General features: G+C 42.5%; 1 protein-coding gene across 4 annotated transcripts in view; it reads left to right on the forward strand.

Moving 5' to 3' along the window:
• LOC137633407 (N-glycosylase/DNA lyase-like) overlaps positions 1 to 21,405 on the forward strand; it is a 45,429-nt gene extending 24,024 nt beyond the window's left edge. Inside the window, exons 3-7 of one of the 4 annotated variants that reach the window (XM_068365632.1) lie at positions 10,504 to 10,653; positions 15,884 to 16,016; positions 17,293 to 17,487; positions 19,057 to 19,135; positions 21,222 to 21,403. In XM_068365632.1, the coding sequence (XP_068221733.1) occupies positions 10,504 to 10,653; positions 15,884 to 16,016; positions 17,293 to 17,487; positions 19,057 to 19,135; positions 21,222 to 21,235 (571 nt within the window). In that variant the 3' untranslated portion in view covers positions 21,236 to 21,403. Of the gene's footprint in view, positions 1 to 10,503; positions 10,654 to 15,883; positions 16,017 to 17,292; positions 17,488 to 19,056; positions 19,390 to 21,221 lie in introns of those variants that run through there. The other 3 variants (XM_068365634.1, XM_068365631.1, XM_068365633.1) reach the window with 3 other exon arrangements.
• Positions 21,406 to 21,718: the final 313 nt, after the last annotated feature.

The following is a 21,718-nucleotide window of genomic DNA, read 5'->3' on the forward strand; positions in this document are numbered from 1 at the left end:
TATTGAGTCAACGGCCTTACCACGTTGGAAACCCCGCTTCTTGTCTGTCCAGCGAGGTTAAGCAACGTCGGTACTTGGATGGGTGACCACCTGGGGATGCCAGATTCCGTTACCACATCCTCCGAGCCTTCCTTTCGGTTGACTGTGGCAAGACTGAGGAGAGTCGCAGTACCTGTTCTCAGTCAAGCAGAGCTTTCAGCCCTACCTTGGAACGTTTCCTAGTTCTCCTTTCCTCATTGACCCGTCTATAGTCCGAACGGTCGCCTCAGGATAAGGTCCAGGTGGGGCGATCCAAGTTCCGGTGGCTTCAGGCAATGTTTAACCGGACTTCCTGGCCCCTATGGGACCAGCGGAACTATTAGACCTGCAATGGGTGTTGACCTATGGAGCCTCTTGATGGTAGTGGATATTCTCGTCCTTTCCCCACATTCTTGATGCTGTTCTCAGACTCGTCAAAGGAAAGGGGGGGCATGTTCCGGTCCAGGCCTATGGTCAAGACCTGAAGGATACCTCTCCATCATTCAGGCAGGCTTAGGGGCCTTAGTCTGGCCCCTCTACAGATCCTACAGCTCCTGCCGAGTCGCCCCGTGCGCGTCGACTTCATGATTCTGGCGTATTCTAACCAGCAGGGGACGCATTTTCACACCTTCACATCTTGCAGTAGAGATACCGGGATGATTGAGATTCTCTCAATACCACCATCGGCTCTCTCATTCCAGGCAGGGGAATGTTCTCTCAGACTATCCGAGCAGAGCCTCGTAGAGAGAGTGTACCTGGGGGTCTTTGACCTTGGGTAACCAGCAAGTACTGGTCTGGGGGACCTGATCGCGACAGCTTGGAACCTCAAGCTTCCACTATTCTTCCCCCCAGTCTCAGACCCCGAAACTCTGCAAGATGCATTCCGGTGATGGTGGGACAACTTCAACGCGTGCGTCTTCCCTCCCTTTTGTCTGTGGACAATGGGTCTCAACAAGACCAGGTTGTCTGTCAACCTTTCAATGGGAGAGCTCCACTGGGACTATGCGCAGAACGGTTTCTGGACCCTCTGCTTCCCCTGACGGAACTCCCGGGAGAGCTTCTCCCACGGCGCAGACTACTCAAGCAACCACACTGCGACATCTCTCCCGAACCGGGGCGTCGCTTCAGCTTCATGCCTGGAGACACTACGCCTCCTCCTCAAGAAGAGACAACCCGCTACAGTCGCGGTACGGAGGTCGCGTCATCTGCGATAGTCATCCACAGGGGTCTCCCAGGCAAAGTGAAGAGTCTAAGGTGGTTGGTGCCGTGGGAGATATACCTCTTCCCTTGAGGCCTCTTCTCCAGCAATAACGGTCTTTTTGCCTTTCGGCGGGAGGAAACTCCTTTCTGCTCTCGGCAATGAAGCCTGTCGCTCAGCCTTTCCCTGACCTTCAGGCTTAAAGGAATAACTTTTTCCTGCCCGCTGGATCTATCCTCGCTCATGCGAAGCTACGATCGTCCCTGCCATAGTCGGAGGAAGACCTCCAACTTGGAGCATGGCTCGGACTTTTAGTCCTTTAAAGAGATCTTCTCAAGACCCTTTACGACAGGCCTCGGATTGTATTCCGCCTTGGGTCTCCTGCTCACTCTGGCCACGGCCAGTGTGTAAGCAATCTTCTTGGTCTCTTACGACTCCCCCCTTCTAAGGAAGAGGGGAAGGCAACATTCAGGCTCACTCCTGAGTTGTTGGCTAGACTCAGAATCTGGGGGTCCCGGCCCTTCGGTCCGATTCATTCAAGATTTCGAGTCTCCATTCTGTATCTGATGTCCCAAGACCTTCTCTTTCTTGCCAATAAAGGAATCGAGAGGTTAGCGCTGGGAACAGCTGCAGTTTGTCCTCAGTTGCAGCCGATTTGGGAGCACAAGGAGGACATGGGGGAGAGTCACCAGTATACCTCTTCAGCCCGGACTCAAGGACATTCATCTCGGCCTGTCTCCAGACCCTCCCCCGTCACGTCGCCCTACAGCACGATGTTGGATACATTGCAACGTCCCTCGCCTTCGAGTAATACTACTCTGTGACGCAGGTGCTACAAGCTGGAGTCTGGAAGCGTCTAATGACCTTCGCAGCCCGCTTCCTGCAGGGCGTGACCCACAGGAGTCTCGATACGTTTTCTATCGCTCTGTGGTGGCTACACAACAGCTGGTCTAACCTCAGGCTCCTTTTTGGACAGGTAGCAGAAGGTTGAGGGCATTGTTATCAGGTTTTAGTCTGCATGAACGAAAGAAGTATGTCTGGCCCTTTCTTCTTTCTTCATCATCCCCTCTACGGGGAAGCAGCATCCTGGTCTCTGCATAGCTGACCTCGAACCTCTGCAGGTAAACCATGCTTCCTTGTGTTCCGAGTATTGAGTCAATACTGTCGCGTCCCCCATACCCTGACGAGGTGGTATTGGGAACGTCCTAACCCAGAGTTCCTTCGGGAACTCCAGGTCAACTGCCTAGGACGGGTCACACTTCTTCCTTCACACACAAGCTTACGTAGGCCACATGGTTCCTTGCGAAGCAAGGAACTTGTGAGGTGCAGGGACTCCTTTTATCGAGTGCTACTCACTCGGATTCTGAGTCCCCGGGTAAAGCCAAAGCCAGTATTACTGGGGACTTTCCACCCTACGTAAGGGGTAAGTCACCCTGTGTAAATAGCGTGGTTTGTATTTCGGTTACGGAACAAATGACAAATTCGAAGATAATTTGTATTTTTCCTAACCATACAAACCTTAGCTATTTACACACATTTGCCCGCCAGCCCTGTCCCCCAAGACAAGTCCTACCTCTAAGTGAAAGTGAGCATTCATCTGTGTGTGAGGGAGGGGAGGGGTAGCTAGCTACCACTCCCCTACCCCCCCGCTAACTAGCGCAGGGGTAATACACCCTCGTTAAATTCTAATGGCTCGCCATTTCAGCTGCGCTAAAAGGTAAACCCTGTGTAAATAGCTAAGGTTTGTATGGTTAGGAAAAATACAAATTATCTTCAAATTTGTCATGTTTTATTACAGTATATGAACTCTGAATACAATATCTGACATTTATGATTTCAGTTTGTATATCAGAATGTTTGTAAGTCGAGGTAAAGAAAGAATTTCACCAATGTCTTCTTAACGTCATACTTCGGGGACCTCGGGGTTAACTTCCTAGGGCTCGGCGTCAAGCTGTCACCGGAGGCACCACATTCTTGAAGTCCGGAGAAGCTGTATCAAATAACGATACAAAATGTATACATGGGAAGATGTAAAAACAGTTGGTTCTACTGCAACTATCTAGCGAGTGATGAAATGTGAAATTTCTCTTAGGTATTGAAGACACCCATACAGTTTGCTTACTCAGCAAACTAGGTATGTAGTTCTAAGCCTTGATTTCTCCATATGGTTCATTACTACACAATATTCTAGTAGTTTTATTCCAGCTATGACCAGATTGTGGAATGATCGTCCTAATCAGACAGTTGAATTATTGGAACTTCAAAAGGGAAGTTTTTTATGTTGAAGAGGCTGACATGAGTCTCTCTCCGTAGTTTTTATATGACAGGGTTGTGGTGGCCGATGTGGTAATGCCGCTCAAACTCATTAGTTACTTTGGTTGCTGCAACCTCACCATCCTTGTGAGCTAAGAATGGGGAGTTTGGAGATGCCTTTAGGTCTATCTGCTGAGTCATCAGCAGCCATTGCCTGCCCCTTCTTGGTCCTAGCTTGGGCAGAGAGGGTGCTTGGGCGCTGATCATATGTATATATGGTCAGTCTCTAGGACTTTGTCCTGCTTGATAGGGCACTGTCACTGTCCCTTGCCTCTGCCATTCATGAGTAGAATTTAAACCTTTAAAACAGATCTAGTTTAACATTGTTACTAATCTTATAATATTAATTATTCATTACTTCTCATATAGCTATTTCCTTATTTCCTTTCCTCATTGGGTTATATTCCCTGTTGGAGCCCTTGGGCTTATAACATCCTGCTTTTCCAACTAGGGTTGTAGCTTAGTAAGTAAGTAGTAAGAATAATAATAATAATATTTACTTACTTATAAGCTTAATTTTCAATATTAAACTTAGCCGGTGATCATATAAGCTGCAACTCTGTTGCTCAACAGAAAAACCTACGGTCAAAATACGCCAGCGATCGCTATGCAGGTGGGGGTGTACATCAACAGCGCCATCTGTCGAGCAGGTACTTAGTACTCCAAGTAAACAAAGAACCAATTTTCTCTCTGTCGGGCTACTGGCAAGACCTACTAATACGCTGTTACTAACTGGATTTGTTTTCACAACTATTTGGTGAAGTACACTATTCTAGTTTTGAGCTTTCGCTATGCAGGTGTTTTATCTTCATCTCAAAACTTGAACTCGTTTTGGATAGATTTAATTAGGGTGACAAAGAGAGCATGGACTCTCTTTCACTTTTAAATGGCCGACCCTTCCCTTAGACGGAAGTGTGTTTAGGTTTTTAGTAATTTTCTTAACACGTTATAGATCTATATATTTTATATCTCTCCGCCTTTATTAGGCCTCTTCGATTAACTTTCCATTTATTATAAACATATAAAGATAATTTTTATGTTTTGTTTATATGCGACCTTTCCTGATAGTAGGCGGTCCTAACTTGGAACCGAAGTTAATCAACGTTGAGCCCGTTATATCGTATTTAGCCTTTAAAGAATTTAAAACTTTTTAAATTTAATGTTTTATGAAAGAATTTCTTTGATAGTCTTCGTACTGTTTTCAAAGATGAACTAACGTTTAGTTTTTTATGCTACGCAGTTGTTGACGTTCAGGACGTTCAACATGCGCTCTATCGTTACGATAGAGAGAGAGTGTATCACGGTTTCACTTTGCAGTAAGAGTAAATCGATTCTGACGTTTTGTTCATTCTTTCTTAGCTTAAATGTTTTAAATTCTAATTTAAAGGAACTTTTTATTTGGAAAACCTTTCAGTTTTTTCCTTTAGTCAAATAACATGTTTTTTTTTGACGATATATAATTGGGCTCTTCTCTTAGGTGCGAAATCAATAGAGAAAGAGAGAGAGAGATAGAGACGGAGGGAGAGAGAGGAGAGAAAACGTTCCGTTCAAGCGGGTAACGTTTTTCTCGTGTTACTCTCGTCCCTAGTCGCTGTACGGGGAAGAAAGTAAAACGTTTCTAGGGTTTTATTCTTGTCCCCAGGCTATGTGCTGTGAGAGATTGTAAACGTAGTTTATTTGAACTAGTGTTTAGTCTCTTTCCCAGCCACTGATTTTTTTTATCTTTATATATGTTTTCTGTTTTTTGCTAGTATTAATGAGCTGCATTATACGACTGATTTCGCAATTACTACCTTTTAATGAGGGTAGAATTGCGTGTTTCAGTTAGAAATCAGTAAAAGTTTCGATTTCAGTGAAATAAGTGCAAAACAGAAAATCGAAGTGATAAAGTGATATGCGCAAAGTGTTACAGTGTTGCGTCCGAGGGTTCGTCTGTTCGTGCCTGTCGTTCACCTAGTCCGGGACCTCTTGCAAGCTCCCAAGCCCAGGGGAGAAGTAATGTCGAACGACTTATAGGTTCGTCAGGCCTTGATCAACGAACAGACGTTTCCCTCCGTGGTTTCAGGCGTATCTACCCAAGATCGCCCCACCCACACAAAGACGAGAGAGCCCATTTATTTCTCGTCTGCGGAAGAGGTTTCTCGTAAGAAACCATGGACCAAGGTCTCGCAGCTTATTAAGCGCAAGTCGGTCCCTTCCGCGCAAGTCCAACGGCCCAGTTGTAGCCACTGGGTCAGTTCGGACTCGCTGCAGTCTTCCGACGACTGCTCACCTCCTAAGAGAGGCAAAGCGGTACCGCATCAGGCAGTCACACCGTCTGTTGCCGCACCTGCTCCTGTAGACCCTAAGTGGTCTTTGCTGCAGACCATGCAGTCTCAGTTAACGTCATTGATGCGGGACTTTCGTGCGGAGAAGGTTGACACTGCACCAACCTCTAGCCTACAACCAACACGGTTGTGCATCCTGTGGACGCTGAGGCGACCTTCTGCCGCACTCCAGCTGAGAGAGTCCCGCCACCCATGCGTTCCAGTGTACCCTTCCAGCCGCATGTTGACGTTCAGTAACGCACGGAACCTTCCGTTGACGTTCGCGAGGTACAACAACAGTCTAAGTTGTTTTGTTTTGACGCGGTGCGTCAACCTCCGCATTCTAGAGTTGTTTTGACTGCTCAGTATAGACAGTCAAAGCAGTCTCGAGTGAACACTGTATGTCCTCACGCACCTGTTGTGGTTGACAGTTCAGTTGTTGACAGTTCACAGACTGTCAAGCAGTTACATGACGTTGCCTTCTGGTCTGCTACTAATGCACCAGTGAGAGACTCACTGAGATAACCTAGCTTTTATCGGACAAGGTTCCTGTAGATGAGAAAGTGCTGTTCTCCCTCCTACTGATATTCCCTTGAGGACTCTGTCATTTGGAGAGGAGCCTTAAGCTGCTTAGCCTCCTATGGACTTTAATTAAATCATGATGATTTTTTAAGGATCTTCGTCCGGATCTTGTAACTGCTGCTCCTCGTTCGCCTAAACGTCAGAACTTACACTAGGCCTAGCTACTTCGAAGCCGTTGTTTTTAAGCTAGTGCTCTCTCGCTCTCCTAGAGAGCGTTACGTTGGCTAGGCGACTGGTTTTTGCACCAGGAGGAGTTTTAGGGATACAGCCTTTGATTTCCCTTCTTTTAAACTGGCTTATAAAGCGAGAGTCTGATAGGACACGAGAGAAGTTCTCGGCTTGGGAGTTCATGCCTCTGCCCAGATAGACTTCTCAATTCTGGTAGACTCGCCCTGACGCCTAGCCAGGAGACGCTCCAAGTTGTTTACAGGTCAACTTCTCAACTTTTGTCGAGCCTTTGAAGTTTTGCTGTACTATTATGTCACACATAATAAGGCTTTCGGGGATGGTAAATGGTTCCGCCTCAGTCGCTAACCCCGTCTGTTGCCACACCTGCTCCCGTAGACCCTAAATGGGCTTTGCTGCGAGACATGCAGTCCAAGCTTGCGTCCTTGATAGAGGACTTAAATGCGGAGAAGAACCTTCTGGCCAACAACCTTCCAACCGGTTGGTTGTGCGCCCTGTTGACGCTGAGGTAACCTACTCGCGTCTGCCAGTTGAGGTGGTTCCTCCTTCTGGCCAACAACCTTCCAACCGGTCGGTTGTGCGCCCTGTTGACGCTGAGGTAACCTACTCGCGTCTGCCAGTTGAGGTGGTTCCTCCACCGATGCGACCCAGTGTGGGTTGCCAGTCGCACGTTGACGTTAAGCGACGCTCGGAGGTGGTTGTTGACGTTCAGGACGTTCAACAACCAGCAGAGGTGACTTGTTGTGACGCAGTGCGTCAACCTCAGCAACCCGGTAGGGTGTTGACTGCACAACCCAGACAGTCTAGACAGTTTCGGGTTGACGCTGTACTTCCTCGCGCACCCATGGTTGTTGACAGTTCACAGACTGTGCAGCAGTTCCATGATATTGCGTCCGGCTCCGTCACGCATCCACCAGTGCGACCGGATTCAGCGAGTCAGACGTTGCACACTCCGTTGCCGTTTCCTCATCAGTTTCGGATGAGGAACCCTCTGATGAGGACGTTGCTGAACAAGACGATCAGCCCCCAGCCCTGCTATCCATCCAGAAGATGCTGAAGAAGGAACGCTGCCCAGTCAGGCTGTGGATGAGTCTGGTAGGGACACTGTCATCCGTGGATCAATTTGTGTCACTAGGAAGACTACACCTCCGTCCTCTTCTATACCATCTAGCTTTTCACTGGAAAAAGGACAAGACGCTAGAAGCGGTCTCGATCCCGGTTTCCGGAAAGATAAAGTCTTGTCTGACTTGGTGAAAGAACTATATCAACCTTAGAGAGGGTCTTCCCCTGACTGTTCAGACTCCCAACCACGTTCTCTTCTCGGACGCATCGGACGTAGGCTGGGGTGCGACATTAGACGGTAGGGAATGCTCGGGATTATGGAACTCGAGTCAAAGGACAATGCATTTCAACTGCAAGGAGCTACTGGCAGTACGTCTGACCTGGAAAAGCTTCAGGTCTCTCCTTCAAGGCAAAGTGGTGGAGGTGAACTCGGACAACACCACGGCTTTGGCGTACATCTCCAAGACAGGAGGGACCTACTTGAATGTCATGGCAGATTGTCTCAGTCGGAAGGGACAAATAATTCCAACAGAATGGACCCTCCACAAGGATGTATGCAAGAGACTTTGGGCCACCTGGGGCCAGCCAACCATAGATCTCTTCGCAACCTCGATGACCGAGAGGCTCCCAATATTTTGCTCACCAATCCCGGACCCAGCAGCAGTTCATATAGATGCCTTTCTACTAGATTGGTCACATCTAGATCTATATGCATTCCCTCCGTTCAAGATTGTCAACAAGGTACTGCAGAAGTTCGCCTCTCACGAAGGGACAAGGTTGACGCTAGTTGCTTCCCTCTGGCCCGCGAGAGAATGGTTCACCGAGGTACTTCGATGGCTAGTAGACGTTCCCAGAACACTTCCCCTAAGGGTGGACCTTCTACGTCAGCCACGCGTAAAGAAGGTACACCAAGGCCTCCACGCTCTTCGTCTGTCTGCCTTCAGACTATCGAAAGACTCTCGAGAGCTAGAGGCTTTTCGAAGGAGGCAGCCAGAGCGATTGCTAGAGCAAGGAGAACATCCACCCTTAGAGTCTACCAATCGAAGTGGGAAATCTTCCGAAACTGGTGCAAGTCAGTATCCGTATCCTCGACCAGTACCTCTGTAACTCAAATAGCTGACTTCCTCTTATATCTGAGGAAAGAACGATCTCTTTCAGCTCCCACTATCAAGGGTTACAGAAGCATGTTGGCATCAGTCTTCCGTCACAGAGGCTTAGATCTTTCCAACAATAAAGATCTACAGGACCTCCTTAAGTCTTTTGAGACCACGAAGGAGCGTCGTTTGGTTACACCTGGTTGGAATTTAGACGTGGTACTAAGATTCCTTATGTCAGACAGGTTCGAACCGCTACAATCAGCCTCCCTGAAAGATCTCACCTTGAAGACACTTTTCCTGGTATGCTTAGCCACAGCTAAAAGAGTCAGTGAGATTCATGCCTTCAGCAAGAACATCGGATTCTCATCCGAAACGGCTACATGTTCTACAACTTGGTTTTCTAGCCAAACACGAGCTGCCTTCTCGGCCTTGGCCAATATCGTTCGATATTCCAAACTTATCGTATGATTGGAAATGAACTAGAAAGAGTCTTATGTCCTGTAAGAGCTCTTAAGTTCTATTTAAAAACCTTTACGAGGCCCGTCTGAAGCTTTATGGTGTTCAGTTAAGAATCCATCTTTGCCTATGTCAAAGAATGCTTTATCCTATTTTATCAGACTGTTAATACGAGAAGCTCATTCCCATCTGAATGAGGAAGACCAAGCTTTGCTGAAGGTAAGGACACACGAAGTTAGAGCTGTCGCAACTTCTGTGGCCTTTAAACAAAATAGATCTCTGCAAAGTATAATCGACGCAACCTATTGGAAAAGCAAATCAGTGTTCGCGTCTTTTTATCTTAAGAATGTCCAGTCTCTTTACGAGAACTGCTACACTCTGGGACCATTCGTAGCAACGAGTGCAGTAGTGGGTGAGGGCTCAACCACTACAATTCCCTAATTCCATAACCTTTTTAATCTTTCTCTTGAAATGTTTTATTATTGTTTTTGGGTTGTCCGGAAGGCTAAGAAGCCTTTCGCATCCTACTTGATTTGGCGGGTGGTCAAAGTCATTTCTTGAGAAGCGCCTAGATTAGAGGTTTTGATGAGGTCCTGTTGTATGGGTTGCAACCCTTGATACTTCAGATCCTAGGGGTCGCTCAGCATCCTAAGAGGATCGCGAGGCTCCGTAAGGAAGACGTACTTTAAAAGGCAGAGTAATTGTTCAAGTCGACTTCCTTACCAGGTACTTATTTATTTTATGTTTGTTATTTTGAATAACTGCTAAAATGAAATACAAAATACTTAGCTCATAATAATGTAAACATGTAATGCTGGTCTCTACCCACCCCCCTGGGTGTGAATCAGCTTATATGATCACCGGCTAAGTTTAATATTGAAAAATGTTATTTTTATTAATAAAATAAATTTTTGAATATACTTACCCGGTGATCATATATTAAAGGACCCTCCCTTCCTCCCCAATAGAGACCCAGTGGACCGAGGAGAAAATTGGTTCTTTGTTTACTTGGAGTACTAAGTACCTGCTCGACAGATGGCGCTGTTGATGTACACCCCCACCTGCATAGCGATCGCTGGCGTATTTTGACCGTAGGTTTTTCTGTCGAGCAACAGAGTTGCAGCTTATATGATCACCGGGTAAGTATATTCAAAAATTTATTTTATTAATAAAAATAACATTTTTCTACCTAAAATTATTGATACCATTTATTTCTGTAATTTCTTGTGATTGAATTATGAAATCTCCCGTAACTCCCTGACCCTAATTTGCATCTCTTTTGCAGGATAACGATGCTAGTCGAAAAACTGTGTACCCTTTATGGCCCTCCCCTGTCTGAGGTCGACGGCACAGTCTGGCACGCCTTTCCGAGCGTGTCCGCCCTGGCAGCCCCTGGAGTAGAGGCCACGCTTCGGAACAACGGCTTTGGATACAGGTAAGAAGAGTGTGAACCGAAGGCTATATTCTGTTGGTCCTGGGGTGGTAGCTTATAGAGTGGCATCCCAGACCATTGAGATGCGATACATGATATACTGACTGTAAATACCAGACTTGTAAACTGTGGAACTGACTGTCTGGGGAAAATATGTCACTGGCAAAATTAAGGCGAAAAATTTCCAACAGTTTTACGTTTAAACTAATCTGTCACCCATCTTCCTGTCATCTTGCACCTGACTTGCGTTTCATCATATATAGAAGCTGGCTTTGACAACCACTATACTTTTAATTTTCTCCTTAAGATTATTTTTTTCTTTCATTGTTCATTATAATTCTGACCATCCTTTTGCACTTGGATCTTCCTGGACAGCTCCATCCTGTTCGTAATACTAGGCAGGTAGTTAATTCTAATAGCCAGTCCTTCTCCATCATGAGGCTCAATAATACACTGTATTATTTAAGTTTTATTCCAGCTGCGACCAATGTGCGGAATGATCTTCCTAATCTTAGGGTAGTTGAATCAGTAGAACTTCTAAAGTTCAAACTTGCCTCAAGTATTTTTATGTTGAACAGGATGACATAAGTATTTTTATAGTTTAGATGAAAAATCTATTTTAATGTTGTTACTGTTCTTAATAACCGAGGCCATTTGCGTCAATAGGCGTAGGATATGATATTGACTGTACTTAAAATTTTTTATTTTAATTGTTCATTACTTGTATACATACATACATACATATACCATGGCACTTCCCCCAATTTGGGGGGTAGCCAACATCAACAAAGAAACAAAAACAAAAAAGGGGACCTCTACTCTCTACGTTCCTCCCAGCCTAACAAGGGACTCAACCGAGTTCAGCTGGTACTGCTAGGGTGTCACAGCCCACCCTCCCACATTATCCACCACAGATGAAGCTTCATAATGCTGAATCCCCTACTGCTGCTACCTCCGCGGTCATCTAAGGCATCGGAGGCAGCAGCAGGGCCTACCGGAACTGCGTCACAATCGCTCGCCATTCATTTCTATTTGTAGCACGCTCTCTTGCCTCGCTCACATCTATCCTCCTATCACCCAGAGCTTCCTTCACTCCATCCATCCACCCAAACCTTGGCCTTCCTCTAGTACTTCTCCCATCAACTCTTACATTCATCACCTTCTTTAGCAAACAGCCATTTTCCATTCTCTCAACATGGCCAAACCACCTCAACACATTCATATCCACTCTAGCTGCTAACTCATTTCTTACACCCGTTCTCACCCTCACCACTTCGTTCCTAACCCTATCTACTCGAGATACACCAGCCATACTCCTTAGACACTTCATCTCAAACACATTCAATTTCTGTCTCTCCATCACTTTCATTCCCCACAACTCCGATCCATACATCACAGTTGGTACAATCACTTTCTCATATAGAACTCTCTTTACATTCATGCCCAACCCTCTATTTTTTACTACTCCCTTAACTGCCCCCAATACTTTGCAACCTTCATTCACTCTCTGACGTACATCTGCTTCCACTCCACCATTTGCTGCAACAACAGACCCCAAGTACTTAAACTGATCCACCTCCTCAAGTAACTCTCCATTCAACATGACATTCAACCTTGCACCACCTTCCCTTCTCGTACATCTCATAACCTTACTCTTACCCACATTAACTCTCAACTTCCTTCTCTCACACACACTTCAAAATTCTGTCACTAATCGTCCAAGCTTCTCTTCTGTGTCTGCAACCAGTACAGTATCATCCGCAAACAAAAACTGATTTACCTCCCATTCATGGTCATTTTCGTCTACCAGTTTTAATCCTCGTCCAAGCACTCGAGCATTCACCTCTCTCACCACTCCATCAACATACAAGTTAAACAACCACGGCGACGTCACACATCCCTGTCTCAGCCCCACTCTCACCAGAAACCAATCACTCACTTCATTTCCTATCCTAATACATGCTTTACTACCTTTGTAGAAACTTTTCACTGCTTGTAACAACCTTCCACCAACTCCGTATAACCTCATCACATTCCACATTGCTTCCCTATCAACTCTATCATACACTTTCTCCAGATCCATAAATGCAACATACACCTCCTTACCTTTTGCTAAATATTTCTTGCATATCTGCCTAACTGTAAAAATCTGATTCATACAACCCCTACCTCTTCTAAAACCACCCTGTACTTCTAAGATTGCATTCTCTGTTTTATCCTTAATCCTATTAATCATTACTCTACCATACACTTTTCCAACTACGCTTAACAAACTAATACCTCTTGAATTACAACACTCATGCACATCTCCCTTACCCTTATATAGTGGTACAATACATGCACAAACCCAATCTACTGGTACCATTGACAACACAAAACACATTGCTGAATATACCAGAGAAAGAGAGATGCATGGAATGCCGGGTATAAACCTAGCTTGCTCACTCATTGAGTGTCGGTATAGAAAACTGGGGCGTGATTGAACCACGACCATAGATCCCTCGCCAATTAGACCTCTCCCTCATCAACATACCCCCTCTCTACCCCTACATCTCCCCACCCCCCCATCCTCGTTCCTCTTCAACACTTGCGTTTGGTCAGACGGTGTTTTGTTTTGCTCTGTGTGTTGTTTTGCTCTGTGTGCTTTGTTTTTTTTTTGGAAGATGTCCGACGTTTTAGAGATCCCTGCTTCCAATTTGAGTATTATATTTGTTTGTTTGGGATTTCTAGGTAGCGACACTTTTTATTTTTAACCGTGTTTGGTCTGCTATCACTTCGTAAAAAGAAGACAGTATTTACATTAGTATGTTACCGTGTGACGTACAGAAAGTCGTGAACAACTGGCAAAACTGTTTAGGTTTTAAGAAGCTGTTTGTAAATCAAATGTTAGATTTTCAACTGTCAACAAATAGTCGTGTTTCATCTTGCAAATGTTGTCTTGCTTACTGCATTAAATTTTACAATATTGTTTTATCACATTTCATTATGAACTTTGATGCAATATCTGAAATTTCTGATTACAGTTCGATTTGAGTTTGTATCCACGAACGTTTGTAACAGGACCTTCTGTACTTTGTTTTTATTGTGTGACTAAGAGACTGTTTTCCATGTTGGATCCCTTATAGGGCTTAGAGCATCCTGCTTTTCCAACTAGGGTTGTAGCTTAGCTGGTAATAAAAATATTGATAATATTAATGTTCATGTTTCTAGCAGTAGTAGCAAAATGTATATTTATAAGAAAAGAAAAATTTAGTAATTAGAGTCGTTTAAATTCGATTTTATCCAATGTGGATCCGCGTGTTATTGTTGGAAGAGCAGGATAGTATAAGCCCTATAGTGGCTTCATCAGGGAAAATAGCTCAGTGAGGAAAGGAAATGAGGAAACATATATAAAAGTGTGGCCTGTGTGTACCCTGAATGTAGTAATTATAGAAGGTGGGCATCGGCTAACTGGTGTACAGTATGTACAGTGAGTATAGTATATATTGGGCCAGAATATTAGAATAACTAGCTCTCTTTTTCATTATCCCTCCTCCATTAGTGTGTGGGAGTCAGCCATATAAATCTCGGGTGAAAGACATTGAAATAATCAGAATTTTGATGATGAAACTAAGATATTCACCCGAGGTTCTTATCGTACACTTTGCTTCTCCACAGATTAAGTGAAGACTCCGTCTATCTTTCTCCAACACTCGATCTCTTATCAATCTTCATACAACAAAATCTTCCTCCTCATCTCGAACAGTGTGCTAATGAGTCTTTCTCCAACACTGTCCCTCAAAATATTTCTCAAAGATCCTGCTTCCCCAACAATCTATTTCTAACATTCAATGTCTTCCAATCTTCCAACACTCCAATAATATACAACATAATATCCAACAATCTTATTATTGTCTCCAACATTACTTCAACACTCAATCTTTCAGCCTTCCTCCGATACTTATCACCAACATACATGTTCTATTGCTTGTTCTTCATCCATTTATTTCCGTCTCTCCAAATAAGTTCTATTGTACCCAAGCTTTCTTATTGCCACACATTGCTATATAAACTCTATTTATTAAAAGGAACGAAAATAGAATTCTTTTTCTAGATTTTCGCAATGTCGAAAAATAAGCAATTTTTGGTCTCTCTCTCTCTCTCTCTCTCCCTCTCTCTCTCTCTCCTCTCTCTCTCTCTCTCTCTCTCTCTCTCTCTCTCTCTCTCTCTCTCTCTCTCTCTCTCTCTCTCTTTCTCTCTCTCTCTTTCTCTCTTTCTCTCTCTCTCTCTCTCTCTCTCTCTCTCTCTCTCTCTCTCTCTCTCTCTCTCTCTCTCTCTCTCTCTCTCATTCAAGGAAATTTGGACCCCTACTCCACACGTCACCATAAGCCGGTTCATGTACTCTCAAAGCCACGTGTTTCTCTCTCTCTCTCTCTCTCTCTCTCTCTCTCTCTCTCTCTCTCTCTCTCCTCTCTCTCTCTCTCTCTCTCTCTCTCTCTCTCTCTCTCTCGTTAGGTCCCTCCCAATTAGGATGTATCGTTATATGGGACTCATTCTCCAATTCTACTTTCCACTGAAATCCCCAGACAGTTTATTAATCTCTATTGCTAAATTAACACCAGAATCATTGCTAACACAGGAACTGTTGTATCCTCATGAAACATCTGCGAATGATGGTTGTAAAGATCGTTACACAAAATCTTCAAAAGAAAAATAATGATATATATTCTGGTCATTTTGAGATGTACTGTGAATAGCATTTTGCAATTGCTTTAGCTATTTTTCAACTGGGATAGATGTAGTTTATTTTTAAGGCTATTTTAGGACCTCAGAAACCATATCGCTCGCTTGCGATAACAACGTCATAACTCAAAAAAATGTATTTTTGAGTTATCCATAGAGACATATTCATCTTCAAATGCTGATTTTTTTGGCAAAAGTTTCATAATTGTAGCTAAAAAATTCATCGCTAGAGGCGCTAAATGTCCTAACGACATACATTAATATGAGAGTGTTTTAATTGTTTAAAATGGCTCTCCTGAAAAATAGCTATTTTTGAGTTATGACGCCGCTGTCGCAAACGAGCGGTATGCTCTTAGCTCCAAGGTGATGTCTCAAATGATTCTTGAAATCTAATCGAGACATATAATCTGAGAAACCTGTTTAATTACGAACATTTAGTATCTATGAAACATGAAAATTTATCAAACAGAATTCTCGTACGTGTTTTGTAATGCCGACTTTTCCCTTCCAGAGCGAAGTACATCCAGAAGTCGGCTGAGATGATAGCGGAAAAGGGCGGGGAAGCCTGGTTGCATTCTCTGAAGAAGCTTCCTTACCCCGAGTGCCACGCCCAGCTTTCCAGCCTTTGCGGCATTGGAGCCAAAGTAAGTCCATCATTGATGCCTTCTTTAAGGTCAATAAGCTCGTTTTTCTTTTGTTTCAAAATTGTTTGATTGTTTTACCCGCTGATGACTAAGTTCCCTTCAGAAGAACTTATCATTGATGCCTTCTTTAAGGTCGATAAGCTCGATGTTCTTTCGTTTCAAAATTGTTTGATTGTTTTCACCAGCTGATGACCAAGTTCCCTTCAGAAGAACCTCCATTTTGAGAACTTACAAAAATAAATTATCTGTGTATTCAATGATATTAAAGTTAACCCTTTCACCCCCCAAAGGACGTAGCGGTACGTTCTTGCAAAACACTGTTGATTACATGTTTTAGCACATTTTTGATCATTTTTTTTCAGAAACTTCAGGCATTTTCCAAAAGAATGAGACCAACCTGACCTCTCTAGGACAAAAATTAAGCCTGTTAGAGCAATTTAAAAAAAATATATAGCAAAATGTGCTCGAAATTTAACCTTATGGTGGGGGTAAAAGGGTTAAGTGATTGTAAAGGGAAATACAAACTAATACAAATAATTTTATTATGTAGAAACAGCTACATGAACTGTTGGTACATTTGTTGGCGGAAGCCAGGTCAGCTGATAGAAGATAACACAGGGTGCGGTTGGGAGATTATGAGCTGGATGACTTGAGCTAATTATGTTCATCTTGAGAACCAATTTTGATTGTATTCATAGAGAAATAGGAATGTCTCGTTAGGGGGAGACCAAAATATGTTTAGATTGCTTATCATGTTTATTATTTCTTAACCCTTCTACCCCCAAAGGACGTACTGGTACGTTTCACAAAACTCATCCCTTTACCCCCTTGGACGTACCGGTATGTCCTTGCGAAAAAATGCTATTTAAATTTTTTTTTGCAAATTTTTGATCATTTTTGAGAAACTTCAGGCATTTTCCAAGAGAATGAGACCAACCTGACCTCTCTATGACGAAAATTAAGGCTGTTAGAGCAATTAAAAAAAAAATATACTGCAAAATGTGCTTGAAAAAAAATAACCCCATGGGGGTTAAGGGTTGGAAATTTCCAAATAGCCTGGGGGTAAAAGGGTTAACTAACCTATTTTCTTCCGAAATAAACTATAAGAATACTTATTAGTTATGTAATTACTTTTAATTTTAATATAATTTTGCCCTAGGGCTGTATCTTAACTTATAATAATGATAATAGCCATAACAAAGACTTCAAAAATAGAAAAGCTCAGATAAAGACTAATTGAAGCAATGAAGACTAAAGCCTTTCTCTTCCCCTTCAGGTAGCTGATTGCATCTGCCTGATGTCCATGGGACACCTCGGGGCCATCCCAGTGGACACCCACGTGTTCCAGATCGCCGCCAGGGACTACCTGCCGCACCTGTCGGCCAACAAGTCTGTGACCGACAGAGTTTACAAGGAGATCGGGGACCACTTCAGGGGAGTGTTTGGCGAACACGCCGGTTGGGCCCATTCCGTAAGTGTGGCAACGCGAGGAGATTATCAATTTGAGTTACTTGCAATTGTGATAAGTTAATCAGAATTATTTTGGCTGTCCGTTTAACCCTTTTACCCCCAGGCAATTTGAAACTTTCCAACCCTTAACCCCAGGGGGTTATTTTTTTCCCAGCACATTTTTCAGTATATCTTTTTTAAATTGCTCTAACAGCCTTAATTTTTGTCATAGAGAGGTCAGGTTGGTCTCGTTCTCTTGGAAAATGCCTGAAGTTTCTAAATAGATTATGAAAAATATGAAAAAAAATGTAAATAGCAGTTTTTTGCAAGGACGTTTGTTTGATGTCAGCTACCCCCCCAAAATTGGGGGAAGTGCCTTGGTATGTATTAGAGAGGAAGGGCATATCTCTTCACAGAGACTCCTCCCAAGGAAGAGGCCATTTAAATGACTAAAGTTTGTATCAGCGTAGGAATAAACTACACATTTTTAAAACTGTATTTTTCCGAGCTTCACAAACCCCGAGTCGTTTAATCGAAGGTCCCGCATAGTTTATAACAATGCAAATTAGAAGAAACATTCAGAGTCCATGCACAACACTAAGAAGGTGGTTTAATCACACTACCAGCTGCCACAACAAAGTGTTTAATCTCCTCCAATTGTCTTTAACCCTTTTAACCCCAGGCTATTTGGAAATTTCCAACCCTTAACCCCCGGGGGGTTATTTTTTTTCCCAGCACATTTTGCAGTATATTTTTTTTAAATTGCTCTATCAGCCTTAGTTTTTGTCATAGAGAGGTCAGGTTGGTCTCATTCTCTTGAAAAATGCCTGAATTTTCTCAAAAAATTATCAAAAATATGAAAAAAAAAATTTTTTATAGCATTTTTTTGCAAGGACGTACCGGTACGTCCATGGGGGTAGAGGGATGGCTTTTGTAAAACGTACCTGTACGTCCTTTGGGGGTAAAAGGGTTAAGTAGTGTTTGAAAAACACTCTTGAAGATTTGAATCCAATATAGTGTACCAACCGTGTGACACACGATCGTACATAGTTCATTTTGTGCTTGTATCTTCGCTCTCCCCTCGCACTAAAAAGAACCTGAAAAAATATGTCTGTTTTTTTCATCGGTAACGGTGTTGATTTTGAACAGGAAATTTCCTGTATATAAAGGAGAGTGTTCTATAATAAACTCACTCAGTTACTTCCATCCTGTCTTTGAGTCACAACCTTCTCTCGGCCCGTCACAATAGGCTTGTAAACCCACAAAAAACATATCCTGGAAGAAATTTAAGGAAGAGGAAACTTTCGTAGGATCATGACCCGATGGTATACTGTCCGGGCCTGCCCTTCTGATAAAATAGGTGTTTGGACTTCCGGTGTTATAAAGATCAATTGGATTCAAAGAACAGAAGAGAGCGAAGTGCGTCACGCGACGGTGGCCTGCAATCAAATCCCTTTCTCTTTTGATTGTCAGGCTGTAGAAAACGAGATTAGGAGTAACCCATTTAAATGACTTTTTCTAGCTAGGAAAAATACAAATTATTTAAAATATTTGTAGTATCCAGTGTTTTCACGCCTTACCTCTATTGCAGGTTCTCTTTAGCGCCGACCTGCGGAAATTCGACAACCTCAAGAAGGAAGGAAAAGAAGAAAAAAGCCAAGTCTCGAAACGTAAGAAGAAGTCGAGATGAAGGGAAGAATGAATTTGTAATGAATGGGAAAAAGAAATGTGACATTTATTTTTAATTATCAGTTGCTGAGTTGATGCATACTTTGATTCATTTACTCTTAATGTTCTTTTATCTGGTTTTTATCTTTGAAATATTTATTTGAGTGTTGGAATGTTTGAATGAAATGCTAGAGTGAGAAAGAGAGAGGGAAAGCTGTATGATAAAATAATTGATTTAATATGGACAGTACAAATGCAAAGTGAGTGCTCTCTCTCTCTCTCTCTCTCTCTCTCTCTCTCTCTCTCTCTCTCTCTCTCTCTCTCTCTCTCTCTCTCTCTCTCTCTCTCTCTCTCTCTCTCTCTCCCCTCCCCCCAATATGTGTAATATTTATATCTTTCCAACAATTTTCGTGCCATGTCGTCCTGATGGAAGTTCCCCAAAGGCAGCTTTCTACTTGGGGTATTTCTGCGAGTGATATACCAGAGAATTTTACCTGTGGAGGTATCGCGGGGTTAATACTTAGGAGCGAATATCCAGCGAGATATCGTGTATACACCAACACGTGTTTAAAACGAGCCATGGTTATCCTTCCCCGAATAGAGTTACTCTGGAAGGATATGACCATTTCATTTATATTTTTTAATGCTTCATTCCTATCAGATATATCTGAAGTGAAAGTTGCAGTCTCACAGACACCACACTGAAATCTGAAAGACCCCATCACTTTCAGAGGAATATTATGTAATAGAATATCCATTATACTAATTTCATTAATAACGGCAGACCAAATTCAAGGCCGAATTCACTATTAGTTACAGTTGACCCAGTGTGATCTTATGTTTTAGTTTGTGGTGGCTGATGTGGTAACGTCCCTGACTGGTGAATGCCATACGGGGATTCGAATCCAGCTCAAACTCCTTAGTTTCTTTGATCGCTGCAGCTCCAGCATCCTTGCGAGCTAAGGATGGGGGGTTTGGGGGAGCCTATAGGTCTATCTGCTGAGTCATCAGCAGCCATTGCCTGGCCCTCTTTGGTCGTAGCTTGTGTGGAGAGGGGGCTTGGGTGCTGATCATATGTAATGTATGGTCAGTCTCTAGGGTATTGTCCTGCTAGATAGAATGTCACTGTCCCTTGCCCCTGCCATTCATTAGAGGCCATTAAACCCTTAAAAGAATAATAGTTCCAGGATAACTACAGTCCGGTGTCACATTTTGTTAAATGGACAAGTCAAATCGTTCGTTGTCAAAGCCTGGAATTATTGTTAAAATCATCATCATAATTTTCCAACTTGAAGCCGTTGTTTAAAAAATAATGATACACAAACCCAAGGTCTCAAGAACAAAGTAAGAGAAGGATAGATAATATTGTCTATTGGAACCATTGAACTTATGTAGACTTCTGCTTTTCCAACTATTGACGGAACTTGAAAAATTATGATATTTATAGTTGTAAAATTGATGGTGAATCAGATTTTTACTGTAAATGTTAAATATTATGTGTACGGTAGAGTGACTCGTCTTCCATTTCAATTTCCACATGCAGTAGAGGGAAATGGATTCAACCAATACGTTCCCTTTTAAAAGAGTAGTATTGTTGTTTTATAATTTCAATTGTCTCATCAGCTTCCTTAATAATCTGATTTTATTTTAGAAAACAGAATTTGTGGACTTGAAGATTGTGCCTTACTTCCTCTAGTAGATTCAAAGGACTTGTGTCTCTGAATCTTGAAAATTTTATTAGTATTACTTAACCATCTGAAAAGAATTTTTTATATTTGTCTCTTATGTATTGTGTTATTTAATATATAGTTGCTAATGTAAATGTATGTACAGGATATTTGAGTGATGATCTTTTGCCAGAAAAAGTCTTAGTTTGTTAGAAGTCCTCGTGACTTTTTTGTTAATTGGCTTTTAATTGCATTTTATTTCTGGCAACAGGCATCTCTGATAGTCCAGGTCATTGAATCCAACAACAGGTATTATATTATTTGCTAGGGAAGACGACCAGAAACTCAAAAGGGAGTCTACAACACATGCACATGTATTATTATTTTTAGTTCTTTTAATATATTTTGTTTTTACTTTCAGTTCTTTTAAAATGACACTTTGATCTTGGACACGATTGCATGGATAAGAGTTGTAAAGGATGTTTGTTGAAATGATGGAGTTTGTCAGTGACTCAACTTGTTTGGTGTTCTCTTAAGCCACCCTTACTGTGAGGAAATAACTGTGAATGTCTTGTAAGTTAATCCTTATTTTATTTTAAAGATATGCCAGTAAATAGTCTTTTAAGATTATATATTTTTATATAGAATAAATAATTGTTAAATAATTTTTCATTGTTAATTCAACCTTATTGTTCCATTCAATAATTTATTTTCTTTATTGCAAACAGGCTGAAAAAAGTAAAAATTCCTAATGATTAAGTCCAAAGAATGTGGAATTATTTTGTTGTGCTATGAGATTCTAAGTTAACACTCCTAACTAGATTTAAACATTTAAACTTACCCGCTGGTTATATATAATAGCTTTATGCTTCTGCCCAGCAGAAAAAATCAAAACTCGCAGCTATCGCATAGATATGC

This window comes from Palaemon carinicauda, chromosome 43 (assembly GCF_036898095.1).
Source record: "Palaemon carinicauda isolate YSFRI2023 chromosome 43, ASM3689809v2, whole genome shotgun sequence".
NCBI lineage: Eukaryota > Metazoa > Arthropoda > Malacostraca > Decapoda > Palaemonidae > Palaemon > Palaemon carinicauda.